The sequence below is a fragment of the Salvelinus sp. IW2-2015 genome, linkage group LG10 (assembly GCF_002910315.2).
Source record: "Salvelinus sp. IW2-2015 linkage group LG10, ASM291031v2, whole genome shotgun sequence".
NCBI classification, from domain to species: Eukaryota; Metazoa; Chordata; class Actinopteri; order Salmoniformes; family Salmonidae; genus Salvelinus; species Salvelinus sp. IW2-2015.
The window spans coordinates 3,739,465-3,764,904 of NC_036850.1; the positions used below are offsets into that span (position 1 = coordinate 3,739,465).

Consider the following 25,440-nt stretch of genomic DNA (forward strand, 5'->3'; position numbering starts at 1 on the left):
TTCTGTATTGGTTATACCCAGCAATCAAAGCAAATCAATAGTCAACAGTCAATTCAATGAATATTCCAGAGATCAAAGGTCACAAAATAAAAAATGTATTCAGTTGTTAAGTTAGTTCAATTCAGTTAAATGCAGATCATTTAGTTCTTTCCAAAAAAAAGTAAATCCACAAAAAATAAATTATAATCCAATAGGAATTGTTGGAGAGACAATCAGCAATGCATAACTTAATCTGATATGCTAACTACTCATTGGTGTCAAAAGAAAATCCTTATGTTAGAGATCCTTTTAATTCTCTATTTGGTAGTTCAGGGTGTGACTAGGGTGGGAAATATATGTTTATATTTCTTTGTTGGCCGAGTATGGTTCCCAATCAGAGGCAGCTGTCTATCGTTGTCTCTGATTGGTGATCATACTTAGGCAGCCCTTTTTCCCACCTTCAGTTGTGGGATCTTGTCYTTTTGTGTTGCAGGTGTTGCACTCCTAGCTTTAARTTCGTTGAGCTGTTTATTGTTTTTTGGTGGAACATTTATATTAAAGAAAATGTACGCCTACCACGCTGCACCTTGGTCTTCATTTAACGACGGACGTAACAAAAGGGGATTTTCAGGTGAATAAAAGAGAAGAGCAGTCGCAGATAAAGTCAATCAAAATTAATCTGGTTTAATACAAKTTGCAACACGGGGACACCTCCCACACAGAAGCAGAGAAAATGTCTAACAGGCACTTATATATTAATCAGACAGTACCATATGTTCTGTTAACACCAGCCCAAGAGGCTGGGAGGAAGTCACAACATCATTGGCTACAGAATCACAGATACATTATCAGTGTACCTCCAGTCTGATGTCAATCACTATCAACGGATACGAGATTAATACATAACAAACAGCATTGAGTCTAGTGACCATCAACCCGTGACACAAATTATCCAAAGGAACAGGTTTATACAGCACATTTACTGAGCAATTTTACTTTCAAAGTTTTCAAACAAACATTTCCCCATTGTTACTCACACCATGGCCTTTTGCGCTCCCATTCCTGTGTGTGACCCTGTGGGAGCACATCTTGAGAGAGAGAGAGAGAGAGAGAGAGAGAGAGAGGGTCTGTTCACCAACCAAGAATACACAAAACACCATATTGATCTGCAAAAATATCCTCAGTGTACAACGTAAAACACCAGATAATGCATGCAGAGCAGAAATAGGCCGATACCCTCTAATTAATTATCAAAATCAAAAAAAGATCTGTTAAATTCTACAACCACCTAAATGGAAGCGATTCCCAAACCTTCCATAACAAAGCCATCACCTACAAGCTGGTCTGCAAGCTGGTCGTGGGGCTCTGTTCACAAACACAAACAGACCCCACAGARCACCAGGACAGCAACCCAATTAGACCCAACCAAATCATGTGAAAACAAAAAAATAATTATTTCCAATGTGACAAGTAATTAACAAAAAAACRGAGCAAATTAGAATGCTATTTGGCCCTAAACAGAGAGTACACAGTGGCAGTATACCTGACCACTGTGACTGACTCAAAMTTAAGGAAAGCTTTGACTATGTACAGACTCAGTGAGCATAGCCTTGCTATTGAGAAAGGCCGCCGTAGGCAGACCTGGCTCTCAAGAGAAGACAGRCTATGTGCACACTGCCCACAAAATGAGGTGGAAACTGAGCTGCACTTCCTAACCCCCTGTCAAATTTATGACCGTATTAGAGACACATATTTCCCTCAGATTACACAGATCCAGAAAGGATTTGAAAACAAACCCAATTTTGATCAACTCCCATATCTACTGGGTGAAATACCACAGAGTGCCATCACAGCAGCAAGATTTGTGAGCTGTTGCCACAAGAAAATGGCAACCAGTGAAGAACAAACACCATTGTAAATACAACCCGAAATGTATTTGTATTTATTTTCCATTTTGTACTTTAACTATTTGCACATAATATGACATTGGAAATGTCTTTATTCTTTTGGAACTTTTGTGAGTGTTGTTAGGTTCTTACTCTAAAGAGTAAAAACTCACAGACGATTAGTACAGCTCAAACCAAGTTTATTCACCCAATGGGTCAGATAGCTGAACAGACAAAGACATGTTCCCACCAGCACAAGTGTATATATACCCCAATTTGGGTGAAATCTATTCATTCCCTCTAAACATTACATCTTTATTGCAAGGAAGAAAGTTAAGCGATGTGGATAATAAACTGTTCCTTCTCCTTAACGTGACCTGACCTGACCTCGGCCCCAATTCCTCACTAATCCCCAGCTCACCCTTATCAGTGAACTCAAACATATGATTGCCTTTCCTTTACTTAGTACATTCCAAGCCCCTGGCTCATATCCAACCTTAATTGACCCCAACATATACATTCCTCCTACAGATAACCATTATTTTCTGGTCCATAGGATGCCTGATGATTAACAATATTTCAAGTTTAGAAGTCAGAACCCATCAGTGTAATGTTTAATGTACATTTTTATTGTTTATTTCACTTTTGTTTATTATCTACTTCACTTGCATTTTCGAAGTTAACATATGTTTCCCATGCCAATAAAACCCTTGAATTGAATTGAATTGAATTTAAATTGAATTGAGAGAGAGAGAGAGAGAGAGAGAGAACCTTGTAGTCTTCAACCATAGACGTTGACCATGAACACAACCAGAATTTAGTGGTCATAGACAGTGGTGTAAAGTACTTAAGTAGAAATACTCGAAAGTACTACTTAAGTAGTTTTTGGGGGTTTCTGTACTTTACTTTACTATTTATATTTTTTACAACTTTTACCTCATTACATTCCTAAAGAAAATGATGTACTTTTTACTCTATACATTTTCCCTGACACCCAAAATAACTAGTTACATTTAGAATGCTTAGCAGGACAGGAAATTGTCTAATTCACACACTTATCAAGAGAACATTCCTGGTTATCCCTACTTCCTCTGATCTGGCAAACTCACTAATCACAAATGCTTAGTTTGTAAATGATGTCTGAGTGTTGGAGCATGCCCATGGCTATCCTTAACTTAAATAAATTGGTGCCTTCTGGTTTGCTTAAWAWAAAGATTTTGAAATWATTTATACTTTTGATACTAAAGAGTATTTTAGCAATTACATTTACTTTTGATATATTTCAAACCAAATACTTTTAGACTTTCACTCAAGTAGTATTTTACTGGGTGAATTTCACTTAACTTGAGTCATCTTCTACTAAGGTATCTTTACTTTTACTCAAGTATGACAATTGGGKACTTTTYCCACCACTGGTCATGGTCAATGATTTGCGCCAATTACATAATAAGAGGTCATATCTAGCATTGAGCACACACCCTGTTAATTTCCTTTCTCATTGTTCAAACATGTATGTTGACCATGAACACAACCACAAGGTGGCGGTCGTGGTCAACGATTTACTACTGTATCTGATCATACCCCAGTTACATAATCAGAAACCACTTCTAACATTGACCACACACCTTGTTCCTCTCCTTCCCTTTCTTCTTGTTCAGCAGAGCGAGACCTGTGTGTGTGTTTGTGTGTACCTGTGTGTGCATGCACGTCTGTGTGTGTATGAGCAAGATCTCCATARGTTATCAATCGGCCCCAGCCCTGGAATAATAGAATAAGTAGGGCTGGATTTACGTTGGGCAACGACCAACAAGTCTGTTGGCGGTTGCGGTTTCTGTTCCTGGGTTGAAAATGACAGATTCGGCCTGGGGGCTTCACAGGTTCTTTATAAGTATTTGGCGGAGAGAAGACTGGCTTAACAATCAATTTACTTCTACTGTATATTTTTAAGCCTTTGCACCTATAGCCTTAGAACTGGTCAGAATTGATGGAATGATGGATGGCGCTACATTTAGGGAAATTCTTGAGGGAAACCTATTTCAGTCTTCCAGAGATTTGAGACTAGGACAGAGGTTCACCCTCCAGCAGGACAATGWCCCTAAGCATACTGCTAAAGCAACACTCAAGTGGTTTAAGGGGAAACATTGAAATGTCTTGGAATGGCCTAGTCAAAGCCCAGACTTCAATCCAATTGAGAATCTGTGGTATGACTGTCACGAGAATTTCTATCCCAATGTTCTAACTGAACTATTTTATATCTCTGTCTAATTCCTGAAGGTTGTATATCTCCAGTTCAAAGAAATAGACAGTCTCAACATGCAATAGATAAATTCTCTATTCAGAGAGCGCTCTGCCCTTTGTCATAGAAATTGCAAGATTATGTTATAATGCTTGTATTGCATTATAATGGTTGTTTTATTTGACAGAATAGAGTATTCTGTTAACTATTTTGTGTGTGTTCTACTGAGGATGGGCCTCTATGAGATAACACTGACAGAGGAGATTTACGATATCTTTGGGTGATAAAACCTAAAGAGCATTCCAGAGAACATGAGGTAATGTTTTTGTGCTATACCGTACCAGGGTGAGATGGTTCCAGTTTGGAGTAGGAGGACCAGACACTGGTCTATACAATGAAAACTGTTGACACAGCAGTTGCTGTGTGCTTTGTATTATAGATGTCTTTCATACAAATCTTAACCTTGTAACCATTCTATGTATCTTTTGTTTGTCATGTAGGTTGRGAGTGGTGTATGTTGTCTATAAAAGATCTCTGTACTTTTGTTTTAACACTCTCAACGGTTCATTAGAAATGGTGAATCGTTGAAAGTCATTGCTATTGCAAAGCTATAATTATTAAAGATGTAGTTTAAGTATAACTCTGACTCGTGTGTTAAGTTTGTCTTTCCTCATTTGATAATACAGAAATTAACCACCACACCTTCAAGTGCAGAGTGAATCTTTTTATACACACACACAAACAAGTTCAAATCTTAAGTTACGCCTTGCTCAGACAGTTACTTTTCCACAACACACATATATYGTTTATCATATTCTGCAATATGTTTCATAATTTTCTGCAAGCCTAACAATTTCTCCCCTCCACGGGTGGGGACAGAATGTCCTGTTATTGGTTTCACAGTAGCACAACTTGTCTGTCGATAGCTCCTCTTATCCTTTGTTTCACACTTGCACCCTGCTTACATAGCTAAACAGGAACAAAATGTCCTGGTTCTAATTCTGACTAAAACTACATACATCATCAGATTATARTTTTATGATTCTAATACATTTCACACAATTATATGGTTTCAGGGTGGAATAAATTAGTTATTATCTTAACTTCTCTAGGGTAGGGGGCAGCATTTGGAATTTTGGATGAAATGCATGCCCAGATTAAACTGCCTGCTTCTCGGGTCCAGAAGATATGATATGCATATAACCGGTAGATTTGGATAGAAAACACTCTACAGTTTCTGAAACTGTTAAAATATTGTCTGTGAGTATAACAGAACTGATTTGGCAGGTGAAAACCTGAGAAAAATACATTCAGGAAGTAGTTTTTTTTGTTGTTGTAGTTTTCTATTCAATGCCATTACAGTATCCATTGACTTAGGACTCAAATTGCAGTGTCTATGCCTTCCACTAGATGTCAACAGTCTTTAGAAAGTGTTTCAGTCTTGTATTCTGAAAAATTAGGAAGTAAGAGCAGTCTGAATGAGTGGACCCTAAAGTTTCACAGAGCTTTTTCTTGCGCACAACCGAGAGAGTGCGTTTCTTGTTTACATTTTATATTGACGACGTTATTGTCCGGTTGAAATATTATCGATTATTTAGGCTAAAAACAACCTGAGGTTTGAATATAAACATCGTTTGACATGTTTCTATGAACTTTACGGATGCAATTTGGATTTTTTTGTCTTCCTGTTTTGACTGCGTTTGAGCCTGTGGATTACTGAAGAAAACGCGCGATAAACGCGCGATAAAGAGACTTTATCGAACAAAAGGAACATTTATTGAGTAAATGAATGTCTGCTGAGTGCAACCATATGAAGATCATCAAAGGTAAGGGATTAATTTTATCTATATTTCTAAATTATGTAACTGTTCTATCTGGCTGGCTACTGTTTGTAATGATTTGTCTAGTGGGCTATCTTCTCATAATCGTAAGGTATGCTTTCGCCGTAAAGCATTTTAAAAATCTGACACCATGGTTGGATTCACAAGAAGTTAATCTTTAAACCTATGTAAAATATGTTTTGTTTTCTGAGTTTTTACAATGAGTATTTCTGTATTTGAATTTGGCSCCCGGCAGTTTCACTGGCTGTTGAAGAGGTGGGACACTACTGTCTCACGTGCCCAAGAGAGGTTAAACATACAAATTCTTCTATCAATGACTTAAAGATTGCTGTACACCAGCGGAACCTATCCAAGTTGAAGGAGCTGGAGCAGTTTTGCCTTAACTTCTCTGGGATATGTGCCAAATATATGTTCTCTGGGATATGCGCCAAATTCAAATAAATTACTATAAAAATCAAACTTTCATGAAATCACACATGAAAGACACCAAATTAAAGCTACACTTGTTGTGAATCCAGCCAACATGTCTGATTCCAAAAAGGATTTACGGCGAAAGCGCACCAAACGATTATGTTAAGTCAGTACATAGCCACAGAAAAACACAGCCATTTTTCCAGCCAGAGAGAGGAGTAACAAAAAGCAGAAATAGAGATAAAATTAATCACTAACCTTTGATGATCTTCATCAGATGACACTCATAGGACTTCATGTTACACAATACATGTATGTTTTGTTCGGTAAAGTTCATATTTATATCCAAAAATCTGAGTTTAGGCGGGACGCTACTGTCTGACTTGGAAAAAGCCTGAGAAAATGCAGAGCGCCATATTCAAATAAATTACTATAAAAATCRAACTTTCATTCAATCACACATGAAAGATATCAAATTAAAGCTACACTGGTTGTGAATCCAGCCAACATGTAAGAATTCAAATAGGCTTTTCAGCGAAAGCAAACGATGCTATTATCTGAGTTAGCACCATAGTAAACAAAGAGAGAGAGAAGCGTATTTCAACCCTGCAGGCGCGACACAAAACRCAGAAATAAAAATATAATTCATGCCTTACCTTTGAGGAGCTTCTGTTGTTGGCACTCCAATATGTCCCATAAACATCACAAATGGTCCTTTTGTTCGATTAATTCCGTCAATATMTATCCAAATTGTCAATTYATTTGGTGCGTTTGATCCAGAAAAACACCGGTTCCAACTTGTGAAACTTGACTACAAMATTTCTCAAAAGTTACCTGTAAACTTTGCCAAAACATTTCAAACTACTTTTGTTATACAACTTTAGSTATTTTTTTAAYGTAAATAATCAATAAAATTGAAGATGGGATGATCTGTGTTCAATACAGGATTAAAACAAACTGTARCCAGCCTTCTGGTCATGCGCCTCTAACAAACAGGACACAACAAGTGACCCTGATTCAAAGTGGCCGTACTKCTTCATTACACAAAGGAAAAACCTTCAACCAATTTYTAAAGACTGTTGACATCCAGTGGAAGCGGTAGGAACTGCAAGAAGGTCAATTAGAAGTCTGTATTCCCAATGAAAMTCCATTGWAAAGAGAGTGACATCAACAACAACAAAAAAGTCTGAATGGTTTGTCCTCGGGGTTTCGCCTGCTAAATAAGTTCTGTTATACACACAGACATGATTCAAACAGTTTTAGAAACTTCAGAGTGTTTTCTATCCAAATCTACTAACAATATGCATATCTTATCTTCTGGGGATGAGTAGCTGGCAGTTGAATTTGGGTATTCTTTTCATCCAAATGTGAAAATTCTGCCCCCTATCCTAGAGAAGTTAAAGTTTGGGCAAAAATCCTAGTGGCTAGATGTGCCAAGCTTATAGAGACATACCCCAAGAGACACGCAGCTGTAATTTCTGCAAAWGGTGGCTCTACAAAGTATTGACTTTGGGAGGGTGAATAGTTACGCACGCTCAAGTTTTCAGTTTTTTTGTCTTATTTCCCTGTTTGTTTCACAATAAAAAAAAATTGCATCTTCAAAGTGGTAGGCATGTTGTGTCAATCAAATGATACAAACCCCCCAAAAATCCATTTTAATTCCAGGTTGTAAGGCAACAAAATAGGATAAATGCCAAGGGGGTGAATTATTTCGCAAGCCACTGTATCAATATTTACTGCCTAGTCATTTCTAAACGGGTTAAACCATACTGACCACTGCACTTACCATTGTTTCAATWCACTACAGTGAAACATGGCAAAATCAGTTTGAATGCCCAGCTAACTCAAACTTTTCTYCTCATTTGCAGTGTATTCCTAGGCTGTAGCGAATGGGGAGTTATTGTTTTTCTAGATTTGCTTGAGATTAGTCTTGATAGATAAACGTGGCTGGACCACAACACTGATCGAGTCACTAAATCCTGATTTGTGGGAACGATGGAAATGGTGCCGTTCCCATGGTCCAGCGTGGCTGTCAGAAGAAAAACTTAACCCCCAAAAATTCTTGAACTGAACATTTTCAGGAACTGCAAAAGAAATGCCATATTTTACCATTCATGAACATACTAATCTCGGTTAACCCAGAACTAAAGTATTCGGTAATAGGTCAGACGCTCAATTAAGTTCTGGGTCCATACGTGATCGGAGAAGAGATAGAATGAGGATCAGAACCAAGATGAAGAGCTCCACCCTCTCTCTTTGTAAGTTACCGGAAAGTCTGTGGGCCAAATGTCCCCTTCCCTGGGATATCGTGTTTTGTCCAAAGCACTAACTAATGCTGCTCCTAATTCTGCTCTTTATCTGACTCATCCCATTGTATCATGAGAGATCTACAGATACCATTTATGTTTACGTAGTCTATCCATGAACGATTACAAACATACAAACACGCAACTTCAGAAACTATTTGGAATACATGTTCTTGATCCTAGAGTCGTGAAATGTTCAGAGTACATATAGGGGATTCATTGCCTTCAAATCATTTGAAAAATGTAAATGGACAAAATGGAGTTTGGAGATTTTCTTCAGTCAATGATGATAGACATTTTTTACTACAGTGAAACATGATGAAGATGCTTATTTTATTTATTCCGTTATATCTCGCTTGCAATCAGGAGTTAGACGAGTAGGATGGAAAAAATGTTTCTGCCATTTCACTATGTTGGGGTTTATTTTTGTGAGACTATAGAGTGTTGTGGGGTTTGTTGAAGTGAAATGAAAGATGAGGCACAATTTGTGTGATGGGAAATGTGATGAGTTTGAACAGTGTTCTGAATGATGAGTGTCTTCATTTGCCTGTGTGTGTGCGTGCATGTGTGTGTGTGTTTGTGCGTGTGCGTGCATGTGCAAATGTGTGTGTACGTGTGTGTGCAAATGTTCATGTATGTGTAATTAATGTTTTTTACAGACACCAAATGGGCCTTTCACACTTGTGGGGCAGTGGGTTCAGAGGGGCCCACCCCAACCCAGTGTAGCAGCTCATATCGGAACAGCAACATCAACGTTACCGTGGCAACCAGAAGCCCATTCAAAGGCATCCAAATCTGGAGGGTGCCGGAGACTGGCAGTTACAGGTAAATCAAAACACCGGCTGCATCTCAATAGTCTTAAGTGGCTTCCTTTCATGGTAGGTGTAACATAYAGCCTGAATCGCAAATAGTCTGAATTGGCATGGTAAATGTAGCACATATGCTGAATCTTAATAGTCTAACTTGGCTTTAACGGTAGGTGTAGCACACCGTCTCAATCTCAATAATCTAAATTGGCCTCCTTTCATGGTAGGCGTAACAAAGGGGCTGCGTCTCAATAGTCTAATTTGACATACTTAGGAGAATGTCCAATACAGATTTGCTTTAGACACTCATGCACAGACACACTATCTATCAATTCAATTCAATTTTCAATTCAATTGACTTTATTGACATGGCAAGTTCATTATTACTTACAKTGTCAAAGTATACATATCGAAAAATAAAAATMAAATATATATGTATATATATACAAAATATATATATATTTATATATAAATAAATGKTGGGACCAACAGCAATAATAATAGTAGTAGTGGACATGGCATTACCATTAACAACAACTACAACAACAATATTAATCAGAACAACAATACATTAAATCAATGGTAGTAGACCAGTGTCAATATGACTTGAGAAGACATATGACCTGGTATGAAAGACAAAACAAAACTAAGCTAAATGAGAAATATTATCAACAATACTTTGCATTTTTCACTGGCTGTCCCTCAGGTTGTGGCAGGAGGACACATATTTGGCTGCCAAAACTGCACATTTTGGCTTTTCACCCAATAAATATGAGATATTTTCTTCATCTTTTATAGTTTCAAATTCTTTGTATTGAGTTATAATTTTGGGAAAGAAATATGCTCTTAGTTCTGAGTATTTGTCACAGTGTAGTAGGAAATGCACCTCTGTCTCTCCCTCCCAACCCTCAAGCGGCCTTCAAAAAATCCATAGCCTAGCTCTCTTGTCCACGGACAGCAATCGTCTATCCTTTCCACTTCCTTAAACGAGCGGGGCATTACTGGCTAACCAGAGTCTTTGGTTTAGAGAGTATGGCTCTAATGGTTAAATAGCATGACTCACACTTATTACACCCGGCTCCAGTAACCCACAATCACAAGGTGATTAAGAGGCTGCTTCTTATGCCTCTCTTTCTCTCTCGCTTTTTCTCTCTCTCTCACCTGGACTCCATTACTTTGTTGWTTACCCCTCTATATTTGTCTGCACCTCAGGTTGTTCCCTGTGTCAGTATTGATGTCTTTATTTTTCCCCCTGTCCAGGCGCTGTTCCTGTTCTATTTCATTTTCATGGCCATTGTTTATGAAATGTTCTCCCTGTACCTGCTTCTCGTCTCCAGCGTCRATCCTCACAGAATGCACGACRACACTAAAGGAAGCATCTGGGAGTTTTTGTTTTAGTTGGTGATGTTGGGTCCGGGTGCCATCACTGAAGGAACCGGGGGTGCCTCAGCTAGGTCATCGGGATTCCACACCTTAGATACTAACATCAAGGCGGTGACCCGTTCCTGTAGGTTCATGCTCTACAACATTCGCAGAGTACGACCCTGCCTCACACAGGAAGCGGCGCAGGTCCTAATCCAGGCACTTGTCATCTCCCGTCTGGATTACTGCAACTCGCTGTTGGCTGGGCTCCCTGCCTGTGCCATTAAACCCCTACAACTCATCCAGAACGCCGCAGCCCGTCTGGTGTTCAACCTTCCCAAGTTCTCTCACGTCACCCCGCTCCTCCGCTCTCTCCACTGGCTTCCAGTTGAAGCTCGCATCCGCTACAAGACCATGGTGCTTGCCTACGGAGCTGTGAGGGGAACGGCACCTCCGTACCTTCAGGCTCTGATCAGGCCCTACACCCAAACAAGGGCACTGCGTTCATCCACCTCTGGCCTGCTCGCCTCCCTACCTCTGAGGAAGTACAGTTCCCGCTCAGCCCAGTCAAAACTGTTCGCTGCTCTGGCACCCCAATGGTGGAACAAACTCCCTCACGACGCCAGGTCAGCGGAGTCAATCACCACCTTCCGGAGACACCTGAAACCCCACCTCTTTAAGGAATACCTAGGATAGGATAAAGTAATCCTTCTAACCCCCCCCCTTAAAAGAGTTAGATGCACTATTGTAAAGTGGTTGTTCCACTGGATATCATAAGGTGAATGCACCAATTTGTAAGTCGCTCTGGATAAGAGCGTCTGCTAAATGACTTAAATGTAAATGTAAATGTAATGGCTCGAGAGGTTTTCTTGCCTCGGTTGGCGCGGCAGGCACCCACCCCACATCATGCTTCAGCCGGCCCATCAGACTCCCATGCCTCGGCCGCCCCGTCAGGCTTGCCCAGGTGGGACACCGGGTGGCGCCCCTCGAGGTGGAGGGTACTGTCACGCCTGTTCCCACTCTCCCCTCCGGCGCTCAATATTGGACTCACCTGGACTCCATTATTTTGAAGATTACCCCCTCTATATCTGTCCGCTCTTCAAGCTGTTCCCTGTGTCAACATTGATGTTGTTATTTTTTCCCCTGTCCAGACGCTGTTCCTGTTCTGTTTCATGTCTATTGTTTATTAAATGTTCTCCCCGTACCTGCTTCTCGTCTCCAGCGTGGATCCTCACACATGCTCTGTTTACAGAAGCTTTATAATGCACTATACCACCTGTGTGTAACGCATTATTGKAATGCTCTTAATAATAACAGCATTAAAGATCAGCGCCACTGTTCGCTCACAGCACCTTTGTTATTGATTTTGATTTGTTCATGAAACAGAGAGAAGTATCCAGCAGTGCGTATTCTGCTGTGCAATGATGTCAGAAGAAAAAAACATTATTCATTGCTTGCAGTAACTTATTTGTTGTTGATATATTCTAAACGGCCTTGGCAGTTTAACCAATTAAGTACTTTAGCTTTAAAGGTGCAGTATGTAGAAATCGATCTGCCATTACCTGGTTGCAAAAATGTTGTTTATGTGACAAAACAAGTAGAGAGAATCACTGTGAAATATATATACAGTACCAGTCAAAAGTTTGGACACGTCTACTCATTGAAGGGTTTTTCTTTTAATTTACAATTTTCTACATTGTAGAATAATAGTGAAGACATCAAAACTATGAAATAACACAAAATGGAATCAAAATCTGTTAAACAATTCAAAATATATTTTATATTTGAGATTCTTCAAAGTAGCCACCCTTTGCCTTGATGACAGCTTCCAAACTCTTGGCATTCTCTCAACCAGCTTCATGAGGTAGTCACCTGGAATGCATTTCAATTAAMAGGCGTGCCTTGTTAATTTGTGGAACTTCTTTCGTTCTTAAAACTTCTTTGGGATCGGCGCCCCTTCCTCGGGACGTTGAGCTAACGTAGGCTAATGTGATTAGCATGAGGTTGTAAGTAACAAGAACATTTCCCAGGACATAGACATATCTGATTTTGGCAGAAAGCTTATAATATTGTTTATTTAATTGCACTGTCCAATTTACAGTAGCCATTACAATGAAAGAATACCATGCTATTGTTTGAGGAGAGTGCACAAATTTGAACATGACACGTTATTAATAAACAAATTAGGCACATTTGGGCAGTCTGATAGAACATTTTGAACAGAAATGTAATGGTTCATTGGATCAGTCTAAAMCATTGCACATACATTGATGCCATCTAGTGGCCAAAATCTAAATTGGACCTGGGCTGGAATAATACATTMTGGCCTTTCTCTTCTCAGTTAGATTTGGGTATGTCATTTTTGGCGAAAATATGGTTTCCGGATACTCCCGTAAAGCCCAGCTCATTGGCTATCTAGCTAGCTTTGTTTRACCGCGATTGGGGCTTAATTGACAAAGATACAGTTTTTCAAGTGATGGCCGCCCACGTCATCGGCGTGCCAGGAAGGCCTATAGGACACCAAATATGGTATCCTATAGGATATACTATATATATACCCCCAATGAAATAGTGAAGTCTTGTTAGCTTCTAGGATCTCCGAGGAATAGATTCRAACATGATTTGACTCATTCAAACAACGTTTAGGGTGAGATTTTTGCAAATTGAATGAGTGGAAATACAAAATCCATCGTGCGTGCTATRTAGACCTTTTTAGGATATGAAAAAGTATTTTATCTAACAAAACGACACTTCATGTTATCTCTGGGTCCGTTTGGATGATAAGTCAGAGCAAGATTTCAGAATGTAAGTACACATTTCACCTTCAGAGGTGAATTTATCAAACCTATCCCGTTGAAAAAAGTGTTTTGTTGTCAGGAGCTCTCCTCAAACAATACCATGGCATTTTTTCTTTGTAATAGCTACTGTAAATTGGACAGTGCAGCTATATTAACAAGAATTTAAGCTTTCAGCTGAAATAAGACACTTGTTTTTACTCTAAAATCTGCGATCTTGATATAACGCGCTGAATCATTTACAACTGTCCCGTTCACGGAACGCCGATCCTTAGGACAACAATAAGAAGAAGAGACTTGCTTGGGCCAAGAAACACTAGCAATGGACATTAAAYCAGTGGAAATCTGTCCTTTTGGTCTGATGAGTCCAAATGTTAMATTTTTGGTTCCAACCACCGTGTCTTTGTGAGATGCAGAGTAAGTGAATGGATGTGTGGTTCCCACCATGAAGCACGGAGGAGGAGGTGTGATGGTGTGGGGGTGCTTTGCTGGTGACACTGTCTGTGATTTATTTAGAATGTAAGACACATTTAACCAGCATGGCTACCACAGCATTCTGCAGWAATATCAATCCCATCTGGTTTGCTCTAGTGGGGCTATCATTCAGGCTGTGTAAAGGCTATTTGACAAAGAATTAGCGGGATGGAGTGCTGCATCAGATGACCTGGCCTCCATAATAACCCAACCTCAACCCAATTGAGATGGTTTGGGATTAKTTGGACTACAGAGTGAAGGAAAAGCAGCCAATAAGTGCTCAGCATATGTGGCAACTCCTTCAAGACTGTTGGAAAAGCATTCCAGGTGAAGCTGGTTGAGAGAATGCCAAGACTGTGCAAAGATGTCATCAAGGCAAAGGGTGGCTACTTTGAAGAATCTAAAATCTAAACTGTATTTTGATTTGTTTAACACTTTGGATACTACATGATTCCATATTTGTTATTTCATAGTTTTGATGTCCTCACTTGTATTTTACAATGTAGAAAATAGTACAAATAAAGAAAAACCCTTGAATGAATAGGTGTGTCCAAACTTTTGATTGGTACTGTATATATAAAGATCGTATTTTCAGTTGTTTGAAGCTGGAGTACATAACCAAAATTAAAAAGACTCAAAAGCTAACCTTATGGACGGGAAGCATAGAAATAGTGCACATAGAACGGATCTACAGCTTATCAGACTTGGTTTCTATGGGGATGACAGATCTATAACTCACATTTCTATGTGAATTTGGTGGGGTAGCACACAGCGCTACATGATAGACCTTTAAGTTAAATTATTTATAACGCCTTATGCACTGGCGGTTCATGCCTTTCCGTTTGTGTGTATGTCCAAAACAGGATCACAGCTTGTGGGGCGGCTGGAGGTCGCAGTGTATTGACCATGGCCAAGTCACATGGTGTCCAACTCACAGCAGACTTCCTGCTTCAGGAGAGCGAGGTGCTTCACATCCTGGTGGGCCAAAAAGGAGAGGACGCCTGCCCCAATGTGAGTACCATCTTCCCCAAAACTATTCTGAATAAATGTCAARGCTCAACACTTTCACACTTATGCCCCATCCCAAATCAGCCACTATCTCCGACCTCCTAGGAAGGCACTTAGATATAAAAAGACTGAGTAGATCCCAAAAACATTTCTCACCCCAGGACACTTCAACTGTTGACTGTCCAGGAAAATTAAGAAGGGGGGGCACTCTGTTTCTGCATCGATCAGAAATATTTATTGACAGTACAAACCATCACCAGTTAAATAGTTCTTGGTTAATTCATATTTTTGGTGGGGATGAAGTGCATTTGGGTATACCTTTTTCCAGGACTGTGTAGACCTAAGAGGACTATATCTATAAGAAGGGCCTGATAACTTGGGGGGAAAAAACAAATACAATGAAGACAGACCAAGGTAAAACCAGGGTTCTTATTCCGGTGTATTTGCCTTCTTATAAGCCAGGTGGAATCGTTGCTTTATCACTTATACACCTATACACAATTCTGTCAGATCTTCAGAAGTCCATAAGTAGCCTATTATAGACTACAGCATGGCCTAACTTGATCCCAAYTGGAATGTTGAAGTCTCAGGGATACGGAAAAAGAAGAACATCCTCAAAACTCCTCTCACACCATAAGGGAGCACGTTTGAATTGATATCCCATGGATTGCATTGCCATTTCACCTATAAACGTTGTTGGAATGAATTTCCTYTCAATCCATCATGTTGTTTTTGGCCTCATCCCAGACTTGTCTTATACTTTGGAGTTCTCAGTCAGGAATCATTTGGAAAATGGATAAAATATATTGGAGAAAAATGTCAGACAAGGAAATGCAGAGAGGTGGCCCAGACACCCAGACAATGGGGAACTGGAGTCATTTGAGGTCTCAGACTCTCAGTTCACTTCTATCAGGTCTATAGTCCCGAAGGGAGAAGATACTCCCAAAGGTTGTTGGTGCTTTTAAAAATGATTTGTTCAGGGGGTTGGTGTGTTCAGTGTTTCTCAAACAGCCTCCCCTCTGTAGGAGTATTAATATCCTTTTAGGCTTTTACACACCACGCACACATGCACACACACACACACACAAACACACACGGGGCTGCAGGTTGCCTATGGTTAAGAGCATTGGGCCAGTATCCAAATGTTTGCTGGTTCGAATCCCAGAGTCAGCAAGGTGGCAAAATCTGCCGTTCTGCCCTTGAGCAAGGCAGTTAACCCCCAACAACTACTCCCCGGGCGCCGATGATGTGGATGTCATTTAATGCAGCCCCCTGCCTTAAGGTGTTGGGTTAAATGTGGAAGACACATTTCAGTTGTGTCCCCTTACACACACACATACAAACTATGTGCCTCAACCCTAGCAGGATGGCAAGAGCAACAGGTGGGGGTTAGGGGTAATTCTGTGTGAAATTGAGCTCTCGCTGCTCCCGTACTGGCTGACTTGGCTGTTTGGTTATTATTATCTGTCCTCAACACCGCTAGTCGTTTGGCTCTTGATACGTCTCTCATTTGTTACAATAGCCCAAGTTGCCGATGGGCAGAATGGGAAGAATAACACACTAGATSCAGTAAAAAGCCTGGTCCCAGATCACTTTGTGCTGTCTTGCCAACTYATATGGTCTTGGTCACATCTGGTTTGGCTGGACAATGACTGTTGAAGTTGGCAAGACACCACAAACCGACCTGGGACAAGGCTACTAGGCTAGTAAAGGCCCAAGTCTAACTAAAGATCTGAGCATGGAACTTGACTTCAGCGCATATCTTGCATTGACATCAAACCATGATTTATGAGGAAGTCTGAATTGCACAGACATACAGTGTCTCAAATTTGTTATTTTGCCCTGATTAAAGAAAGTGAGGGATTCACACTTTTTCTATTCTCATTGGTAGACCAACGAGATCCTAAACAAGATCTGTGTGGAGCAGATGCCATTGGAAAACAAGACGCAGGTCAAAGGGGGCGGGGGCGGAGGAGGCGGAGGCGGAGGCGGAGGCGGAGGCGGAGGCGGAGGCGGAGCCACCTATGTGTTCAAGGTAAGGAGAGAAGGCCGCGTACCGATAACTGAGAAAGCTTTATTACACTTTCTTGCCCTCCTTGATCACTGATATGTATTAGTGAAGATGTATTTCATATTGCTTTCAACTGTCAGATATGGGAAGGAAGGAAGGAAGGAAGGAAGGAAGGAAGGAAGGAAGGAAGGAAGGAAGGAAGGAATCTGATGAGGAACAGAAGCTGTAAAATAAATTAAAGGAAAGGGGACATATTAGATGATTTACATTTATGAATGTGTTTTTTTATTTGTCCCTCAGCTGTTCCTTTTTAATTGAAGCTGGGCTGAAGCGGGTCTAAACACACATACATTAAATGTATAATATATGTTCGAGCAGGGGTATTGAAATATTACTTGTTACGGTCACACAAATTTCCTGGTTGGCAAAGTTCCAGATGAATATTGTCATTTATYGGYGTAGTAACAAACCCCCACCTCGCAACCCAAGCGAATCAAAACTGTTCACACCCAGGGCCTCCCGAGGGGCGTAGCGGTCTAAGGCACTGCATCACAGTGCTGAGGCATCGCTACAACCTCGGTTCGATCCTAGGCTGTGTCCCATAGGGTGGCGCACAACTGGCCCAGCGTCGTCCGGGTTAGGGGACGGTTTGGCTGGGGGGATTTCCTTATCTCATGCTCTAGCGACTCCTTGTGGCAGGCCAAAGCCTGCAAGTTGACTTTGGATGGTGTTTCGTCCAACACATTGGTTCGGCTTGCTTCCTAGTTAAGAGAGTAGTGTGCCTTGGCAGTTCGTGTTTCGGAGGATGCATAAGTCTCGACCTTCATCTCTCCCGAGTCTGTTGGGGAGTTGCAGCGATCAGACAATATTGTAACTGCCAATTGGGGGGAATATATAGTGTAAGCAAAATATATACAGAAACAGTCGAAAGTTTGGACACACCAAACAATGATTCAAGGTTTTTTCTTAATTTTTACTATTTTCTACAGAGGGGAGGCTGTCATAGTGAAGACATCAAAACTATGAAATGACATATATGGAATCATGTAGTAACCAAAAAGGTGTTAAATATATACAAATATATTTTATATTTCAGATTATTCAAAGTAACCACCCTTTGCCTTGATGACAGCTTTGCTCACTCTTGGCATTCTCTCAACCAGCTCCATCTGGAATTATTTTCCAACAGTCTTGATATGCTGAGCACTTGTTGGCTGCTTTTCCTTCACTCTGCGGTCCAACTCATCCCAAACATTCTCAATAGGGTTGAGGTTGTGTGATCGTGGAGGCCAGGTCATCTGATGCAGCACTCCATCACTATCCTTCTTGTTCAAATAGCCCTTACACAGCCTGGAGGTGTGTTGGGTCATTTTCCTGTTGAAAAACAAATGATAGTCCCACCAAGTGCAAACCAGATGGGATGGCGTAACGCTGCACAATGCTGTGGTAGCCATGCTGGTTAAGTGTGCCTTGAATTCTAAATAAATCACTGATAGTGTCACCAGCAAATCACTCCCACACATCACACCTCCTCCTCCAAGCTTCACTTTCAAAGTTAATCCATTCACCTACTCTGCGTCTCACAAAGACACGGCGGTTGGAACCAAAAATCTCAAATTATGACTCATCAGACCAAAGGACAGATTTCCGGCGGTCAAATATCCTTTACTCGTGTTTCTTGGCCCAAGCAAATCTCTTCTTATTATTGGTGTCCTTTAGTAGTGGTTTCTTTGCAGCAATTCGACCATGAAGGCCTGATTCACGCAGTCTCCTCTGAACAGTTGATGTTGAGATGTGTCTGTTAATTGAACTCTGTAAAGCATTTATTTGCGCTGCAATTTCTGAGACTGGTAACTCTAATGAACTTATCCTCTGCAGCAGAGGTAACTCTGGATCTTACTTTCCTGTGACGGTCCTCATGAGAGACAGTTTCATCATAGCGCTTGATGGTTTTTGCGACTGCACTTGAAGAAACGTTCAAAGTTCTTGAAATYTTCCCAATTGACTGACCTTTATGTCTTAAAGTAATGACGGACTGTCGCTTCTCTTTGCTTATTTGAGCTGTTCTTGTCATAATATGGGCTTGGTCTTCTGTAAATCACCCCTATCTTGTCACAACACAACTGATTGGCTCAAATGTATTAAGTAGGAAAGAAATTCCAGAAATTAACTTTTAACAAGGAACACCTGTTAATTGAAATGCATTCCCGGTGAATAACTCATGAAGCTGGCTTAGTGAATGCCAAGAGTGTGCAAAGCTCTCATCAAGGTAAAGGGTGGCTACTTTGAAAAATCTCAAATCTCAAATATATTTGTTTAACACTTTTTTGGTTACTACATGATTCCAATATTTCATAGTTTTGATGTCTTCACTATTATTCAACAATGTAAAATAGTAAAAATAAAGAAAAACCCTTGAATGAATAGGTGTGTCCAAACTTTTGACTGGTACTATATATAAATATTTGAATATATATGTATGTGTGTATGTATAAAGATTAAGTAGAATAACACACTAGATGCAGTAAAATGCCTAACCTGGTACCAGATCTCCTGTTCACACCCCTCTTATTGGCAGATGAAACCTGGAAATTGTTCTAAGCTAATTTCCTGCAATTCTACACGTTTTGCCAGTTTCAAAGCTAATTTTCTGCAATTCTACACATTTTGCYATACCTTATGTGTGATCTTATGGTACCAGGGATCAAATGGGTTCCAATTATTTAATTATTTTTGTCGGTCGTCTGTTGAGTTTGGCTCTGCTAGAGGTTGATAACATCACACTGACTAATTTGCCATGGCAACAGGTGCASAGGGGTGTCCACATCCCCCTGATCATCGCAGGTGGGGGTGGGGGACGTGGGTACAGCAGCCAATCGGACAGCCAGGATGAGCTGATGGACAACCCCAAGGTACCAGGGCGCAACGGGAAGTCTGGAGCGGCAGGTAAATCACTGTGTGTATTGTGTAGAACTGCTTGACTATATGTGTGCTTCCGTGTGCATGCGCCAGACCTGGGATGTCTACAGTTGTAACTATGGTTTGTGGAAAGTAACAACATTTCTGGGGGATCGAASTTACTTTGGAGATGACAACAACAAAAAATTACAACTTAAAACTATTTGAATACAGATCTGAGAAAGCAACTATTTTTTCAAACTATTTAAATACAGATCTCAAGAAGTGACAACTTTTCTGAAAGTATTGGATTGGCTGCCATCTACTAATGCAGGGCTGTATCTGGAACTGCTTGTTGAAGATATAAATATTATGAGTAGAGCTCACAATGACCTATACTATTCCAATCTATCTGACAGTCAAACAGTATTTGATCTACACAATACATTTGTATCTGAACATTCTGTAAATGTCCATCCTCCTGAATGTCCATTGCCMCAGGTGTACATAATCAAGTCAAACCAACTAACCAATGATATGTTGTACAGATAAATACGTTTTGTCACTCAACTACTGTATGATTCAACATGCCACTGAAAAGGTAAAAAGCTGCAATTTATTTTATGATACCTGAAAATACTGCTGAGTAATTCAAAGCCCATTGCAAACAGCAAGTTGGATGATTACATAGCAACTTGTCCAGTGTTAAAACAAATAATAACACAGTGTGTTAATAAATCAACACTGAAAGTGTGGATGCTGTGGACTCATATAGACACCGAAACAGTGTTAACTTAATACACTGCTTACTTTGAAGCCTCATCACGTACAGTGTTTCCCAGAGTGCCTTGCCATTCAAGTAAATTGTAGAGTTACCACCCATGACTGTATTTGTTAGTGACAAATACAAATGGTTGTTGCATTCATCCATTTTMAGTCCTATGGACTTCACCAAGTGAGATCATAAGTGATTATGTTATCGTACAAAAATATATAATTTAACACAATACCATACGTATTTCTTAAGGCCTTATTTTGAGGGSCTGTTTTTAGCCTAATACAGGGGCCTGAAACTCATACACATCACTTTGAAACAAAGCCACGCCCATCATTATCATATTTACGAAGTATGCTCTATTCCAAGTCAATTTTTTAAATGTATTATTTTTTGTTTCAAGATCTATGTTTGATTGATTACTCTTATGCTACACAAAGATAAATAACATACATTTTTCTAAACTAATCCAATCAGTTAGTTTTTTTGGCACTCGTTACTGAAATGTATGCAACAGTTTAAAAGTCTTATAATCCAAACAATTTATGTAATAGATTATGCTATCAGAAAGCAACTTCCAGAGTTCTATGTAACAACAATGTTGTTATTGTAATAATCAAGTTATTATTATTAAGTGTTACTGTATTATGTCTCACTTATGAAAATACACTGAGTATACCAAACATTAGGAACATCTTCCTAATATTGATTTGCACCCACTTTTTGCTCTCAGAACAGCCTCAATKTGTCAAGGTGTCGATAGCGTTCCACAGGCATGCTGGCCCATATTGACTCCAATGCTTCCCGCAGTTGTGTAAAGTTGCCGGATGTCCTTTGGGTGGTGGACCATTCTTGATACACACAGTAAACTGTTGATCGTGAAAACCCCAGCAGTGTTGCAGTTCTTGACACAAACCGGTACGCCTGGCACCTACTACCATACCCTGTTCAAAGGAACTTACATCTTGTGTCTTGCCCATTCACCCTCGGAATAGTCCCGTGTGGCTCAGTTGGTAGAGCATGGCGCTTGCAACGCTTGCAACGCCAGGGTTGTGGGTTCATTCCCCACGGGGGGACCAGGATGAATATGTATGAACTTTCCAATTTGTAAGTCGCTCTGGATAAGAGCGTCAGCTAAATGACTTAAATGTAAATGTAAATGGAATAGCACAAATACACAATCCATGTCTCAACTGTCTCAAGTCTTAAAAATAATTATTTAATCTGTCTCCTCCCCTTCACCWTATTGCCACTCCTATTTGCCATATCTTCAATTCAAGCCTACTAGAAAGTGTGTGCCCTCAGGCCTGGAGGAAAGCAAAATAATAGTAAAGCCCCCTTTACTGGCTCAAATATCTGACCAATTTGCCTATTACCAACTCTTGGTAAACGTTTGACCAGATATAATGCTATTTTACAGTAAACAGTAAACAAATTGACAACAGACTTTCAGCACGCTTATAGGGAAGAACATCAAATTGTATTTGTCACATGCGCCGAATACAACAGGTGTAGTAGACCTTACAGTGAAATGCTTCCTTACAAGCCCTTAAAAATACCTAAAATACCTTACAAGCCCTTAACCAAAAAATACCTAAAAAAATAAGAAATAAAAGTAACAAATAATTAAAGAGCAGCAGTAAAATATCAATGGCGAGGCTATATACAGGGGGTACCAGTACAGAGGCGGGTCAATGTGCGGGGCACCGTTAGGCAAGGTTATTGAGGTAATTTATACATGTGGGTAGAGTTATTAAAGTGACTTATGCATAGATAATAACAGAGAGTAGCAGCAGTGTAAAAGGGGGGGGGGGGGGGGTTATGCAAATAGTCTGGGTAGCCATTTGATTAGATGTTCATTAGTCTTATGGCTTGGGGGACGAAGCTGTTTAGAAGCCTCTTGGACCCTAGACTTGGTGCTCCGGTACCGCTTCCCGCGCGGTAGCAGAGATGTGGCTAGAGTCTTTGACAATTTTTAGGGCCTTCCTCTGACGCCACCTGGTATAGAGGTCCTGGATGGCAGAAAGCGTGTCCCCAGTGATGTACTGGGCCGTACGCACTACCCTCTGTAGTATCTTGCGGTCGGAGGTTGACCAGTTGCCATACCAGGTAGTGATGCAACCAGTCAGGATGCTCTTGATGGTGCAGCTGTAGAACCTTTGAGGATCTGAGGACCCATGCCAAATCGTTTCAGTCTCCTGAGGGGGAATAGGTTTTGTCGTGCCCTCTTCACAACTGTCTTGGTGTGCTTGGACCAAGTTAGTTTGTTAGTGATGTGGACATCAAGGAACTTGAAGCTCTCAACCTGCTCCACTACAGCACCGTAGATGAGAATGGGGGCGTGCTCTGTCCTCCTTTTCCTGTAGTCCACAATCATCTCCTTAGTCTTGATCACGTTGAGGGAGAGGTTGTTGTCCTGGCACCACACGGCCAGGTCTCTGACCTCCTGGGTATAGGCTGTCTCGTCTTTGTCTGTGATCAGGCCTACAGCTTTTGTGTCATCGGCAAACCTAATGATGCTGTTGGAATCGTGCCTGGCCGTGCAGTCATGAGTGAACAGRGAGTACAGGATCGGACTGAGCATGCACCCCTGAGGGGCCCCCATGTTGAGGATCAGTGTGGCGAATGTGTCGTTMCCTACCCTTACCACCTGGGGGCGGCCCGTCAGGAAGTCCAGGATCCAGTTGCAGAGGGAGGTGTTTAGTCCCAGGGTCCTTAGCTTAGTGATGAGCTTTGAGGGCAGTATGGTATTGAATGCTGAGCTGTAGTCAATGAATAGCATTCTCACATARGTGTTCCTTTTGTCCAGGTGTGAATGGGCAGTGTGGAGTGCAATAGAGATTTAATCTTTTGTGGATCTGTTGGGGCAGTATGCAAATTGGAGTGGGTCTARTGTTTCTGGGATAATGGTGTTGATGACCACCCTTTCAAAGCACTTCATGGCTACAGATGTGAGTGCTACGGTCCGGTAGTCATTTAGGCAGGATAGCTTAGTGTTCTTGGGCACAGGGACTATGGTGGTCTGCTTGAAACATGTTGGTATTACAGACTCAGACAGGGAGAGGTTGAAAATGTCAGTGAAGACACTTGCCAGTTGGTCAGCGCATGCTCGGAGTACACTTCCTGGTAATCCGTCTGGCCCTGCAGGGTTGTGAAAGTTGACCTGTTTAAAGGTCTTACTCATATCGGCTGCGGATGGTGTGATCACACAGTCGTTCGGAACAGCTGATTCTCTCATGCAGTTTTCAGTGTTACTTGCCTCAAAGTGGGCATAGAAGTAATTTAGTTTGTCTGGTAGACTCGTGTCACTGGGCAGCTCTCGGCTGTGCTTCCCTTTGTTGGGGAGGGCGAGGGAGAGCTTTGTACGCATTTCTGTGTGTGGAGTAAAGATGGTCTAGAGTTTTTTTTACCTCTGTTTGTACATTTAACATGCTGGTAGAAATGAGATAAAACAGATTTAAGTTTCCCTGCATTAAAGTCCTAGGCCACTAGGAGCGTCGCTACTGGATGAGCATTTTCCTGTTTACTTATGGCGGTATACAGCTCATTGAGGGCGGTCTTAGTGCAGCATCGGTCTGTGGTGGTATGCAGACAGCTASGAAAAATACAGATGAAAACTCTCTCGGTAGATAGTGTTGTCTACAGCTTATCATGAGATACTCTACCTCAGGCGATCAAAACCTTCAGACTTCCTTAGTTATCATACACCAGCTGTTGTTTACAAATATACATAGACAGCCACCCCTTATCTTACCAGAGGCTGCTGTTCTATCCTGTCGTTATAGTGTATAATTCGSCAGCTGTATGTTATTCATGTCGTTGTTTAGCCACGACTCGGTGAAACATAAGATGTTATAGTTTTTAATGTCCTGTTAGTAGGATATACGTGCTTTTAGTTTGTCTAATTTATTATCCAGCGATTAGTACGGATGGCAAAGGCAGGTTATCCACTTGTCGGCGGATCCTCACAATGTTCCCCGATCTCTTTCCTCGATACCTCTTCCATCTTTTTCTCCTGCAAATGATGGGGATGAAGGCCTGTTCGGGTGTCTGGAGTAAATCCCTCTCGTCTGACTCATTATAGAGAAATTATTTGTCCAGCTCAAGGTGTGTAATCACTGTTCTGACTCCCAGAAGCTATTTTCAGTCATAAGAGACGTTAGCAGCAACATKATGTACAAAATRAGTTACAAAAAATKTAAAAAAAATAACAAAATAGCACAGTTGGTTAAGCGTCCATAAAAAAGCAGCCATCCCCTCCAGGAGCCATCCCCTTCGGCGCCATCTTCGACATTCAACAAGCACAGCACTTACACAAATGACTGATGATTGGCTGAGAGAAATTGATGATCAAAATATTGTGGGGGCTTGTTTGTTAGACTTCAGTGCGGCTTTTGACATTATTGATCATAGTCTGCTGCTGGAAAAATGTATGTGTTATGGCTTTACACCCCCTGCTATATTGTGGATAAAAAGTTACCTGTCTAACATAACACAGATAGTGTTCTTTAATGGATGCCTCTACAACATAATCCAGGTAGAATCAGGAATTCCCCAGGGCAGCTTTCTAGGCCCCTTTCTTTTTTATATCTTTACTAACGACATGCCACTGGCTTTGCGATGACTCGACACTATACATGTCAGCTACTACA

At 40.8% G+C, this 25,440-nt stretch overlaps 1 protein-coding gene across 1 annotated transcript in view; it reads left to right on the forward strand.

The window, feature by feature from the left end:
* Positions 1-25,440, forward strand: part of alk (ALK receptor tyrosine kinase) — a 196,348-nt gene that overhangs the window by 79,258 nt on the left and 91,650 nt on the right. Inside the window, exons 7-10 of the mRNA XM_070445291.1 lie at positions 9,319-9,484; positions 14,960-15,107; positions 16,996-17,139; positions 19,923-20,061. Coding sequence (XP_070301392.1) covers positions 9,319-9,484; positions 14,960-15,107; positions 16,996-17,139; positions 19,923-20,061 — 597 coding nt within the window. The remainder of the gene's footprint in view (positions 1-9,318; positions 9,485-14,959; positions 15,108-16,995; positions 17,140-19,922; positions 20,062-25,440) is intronic.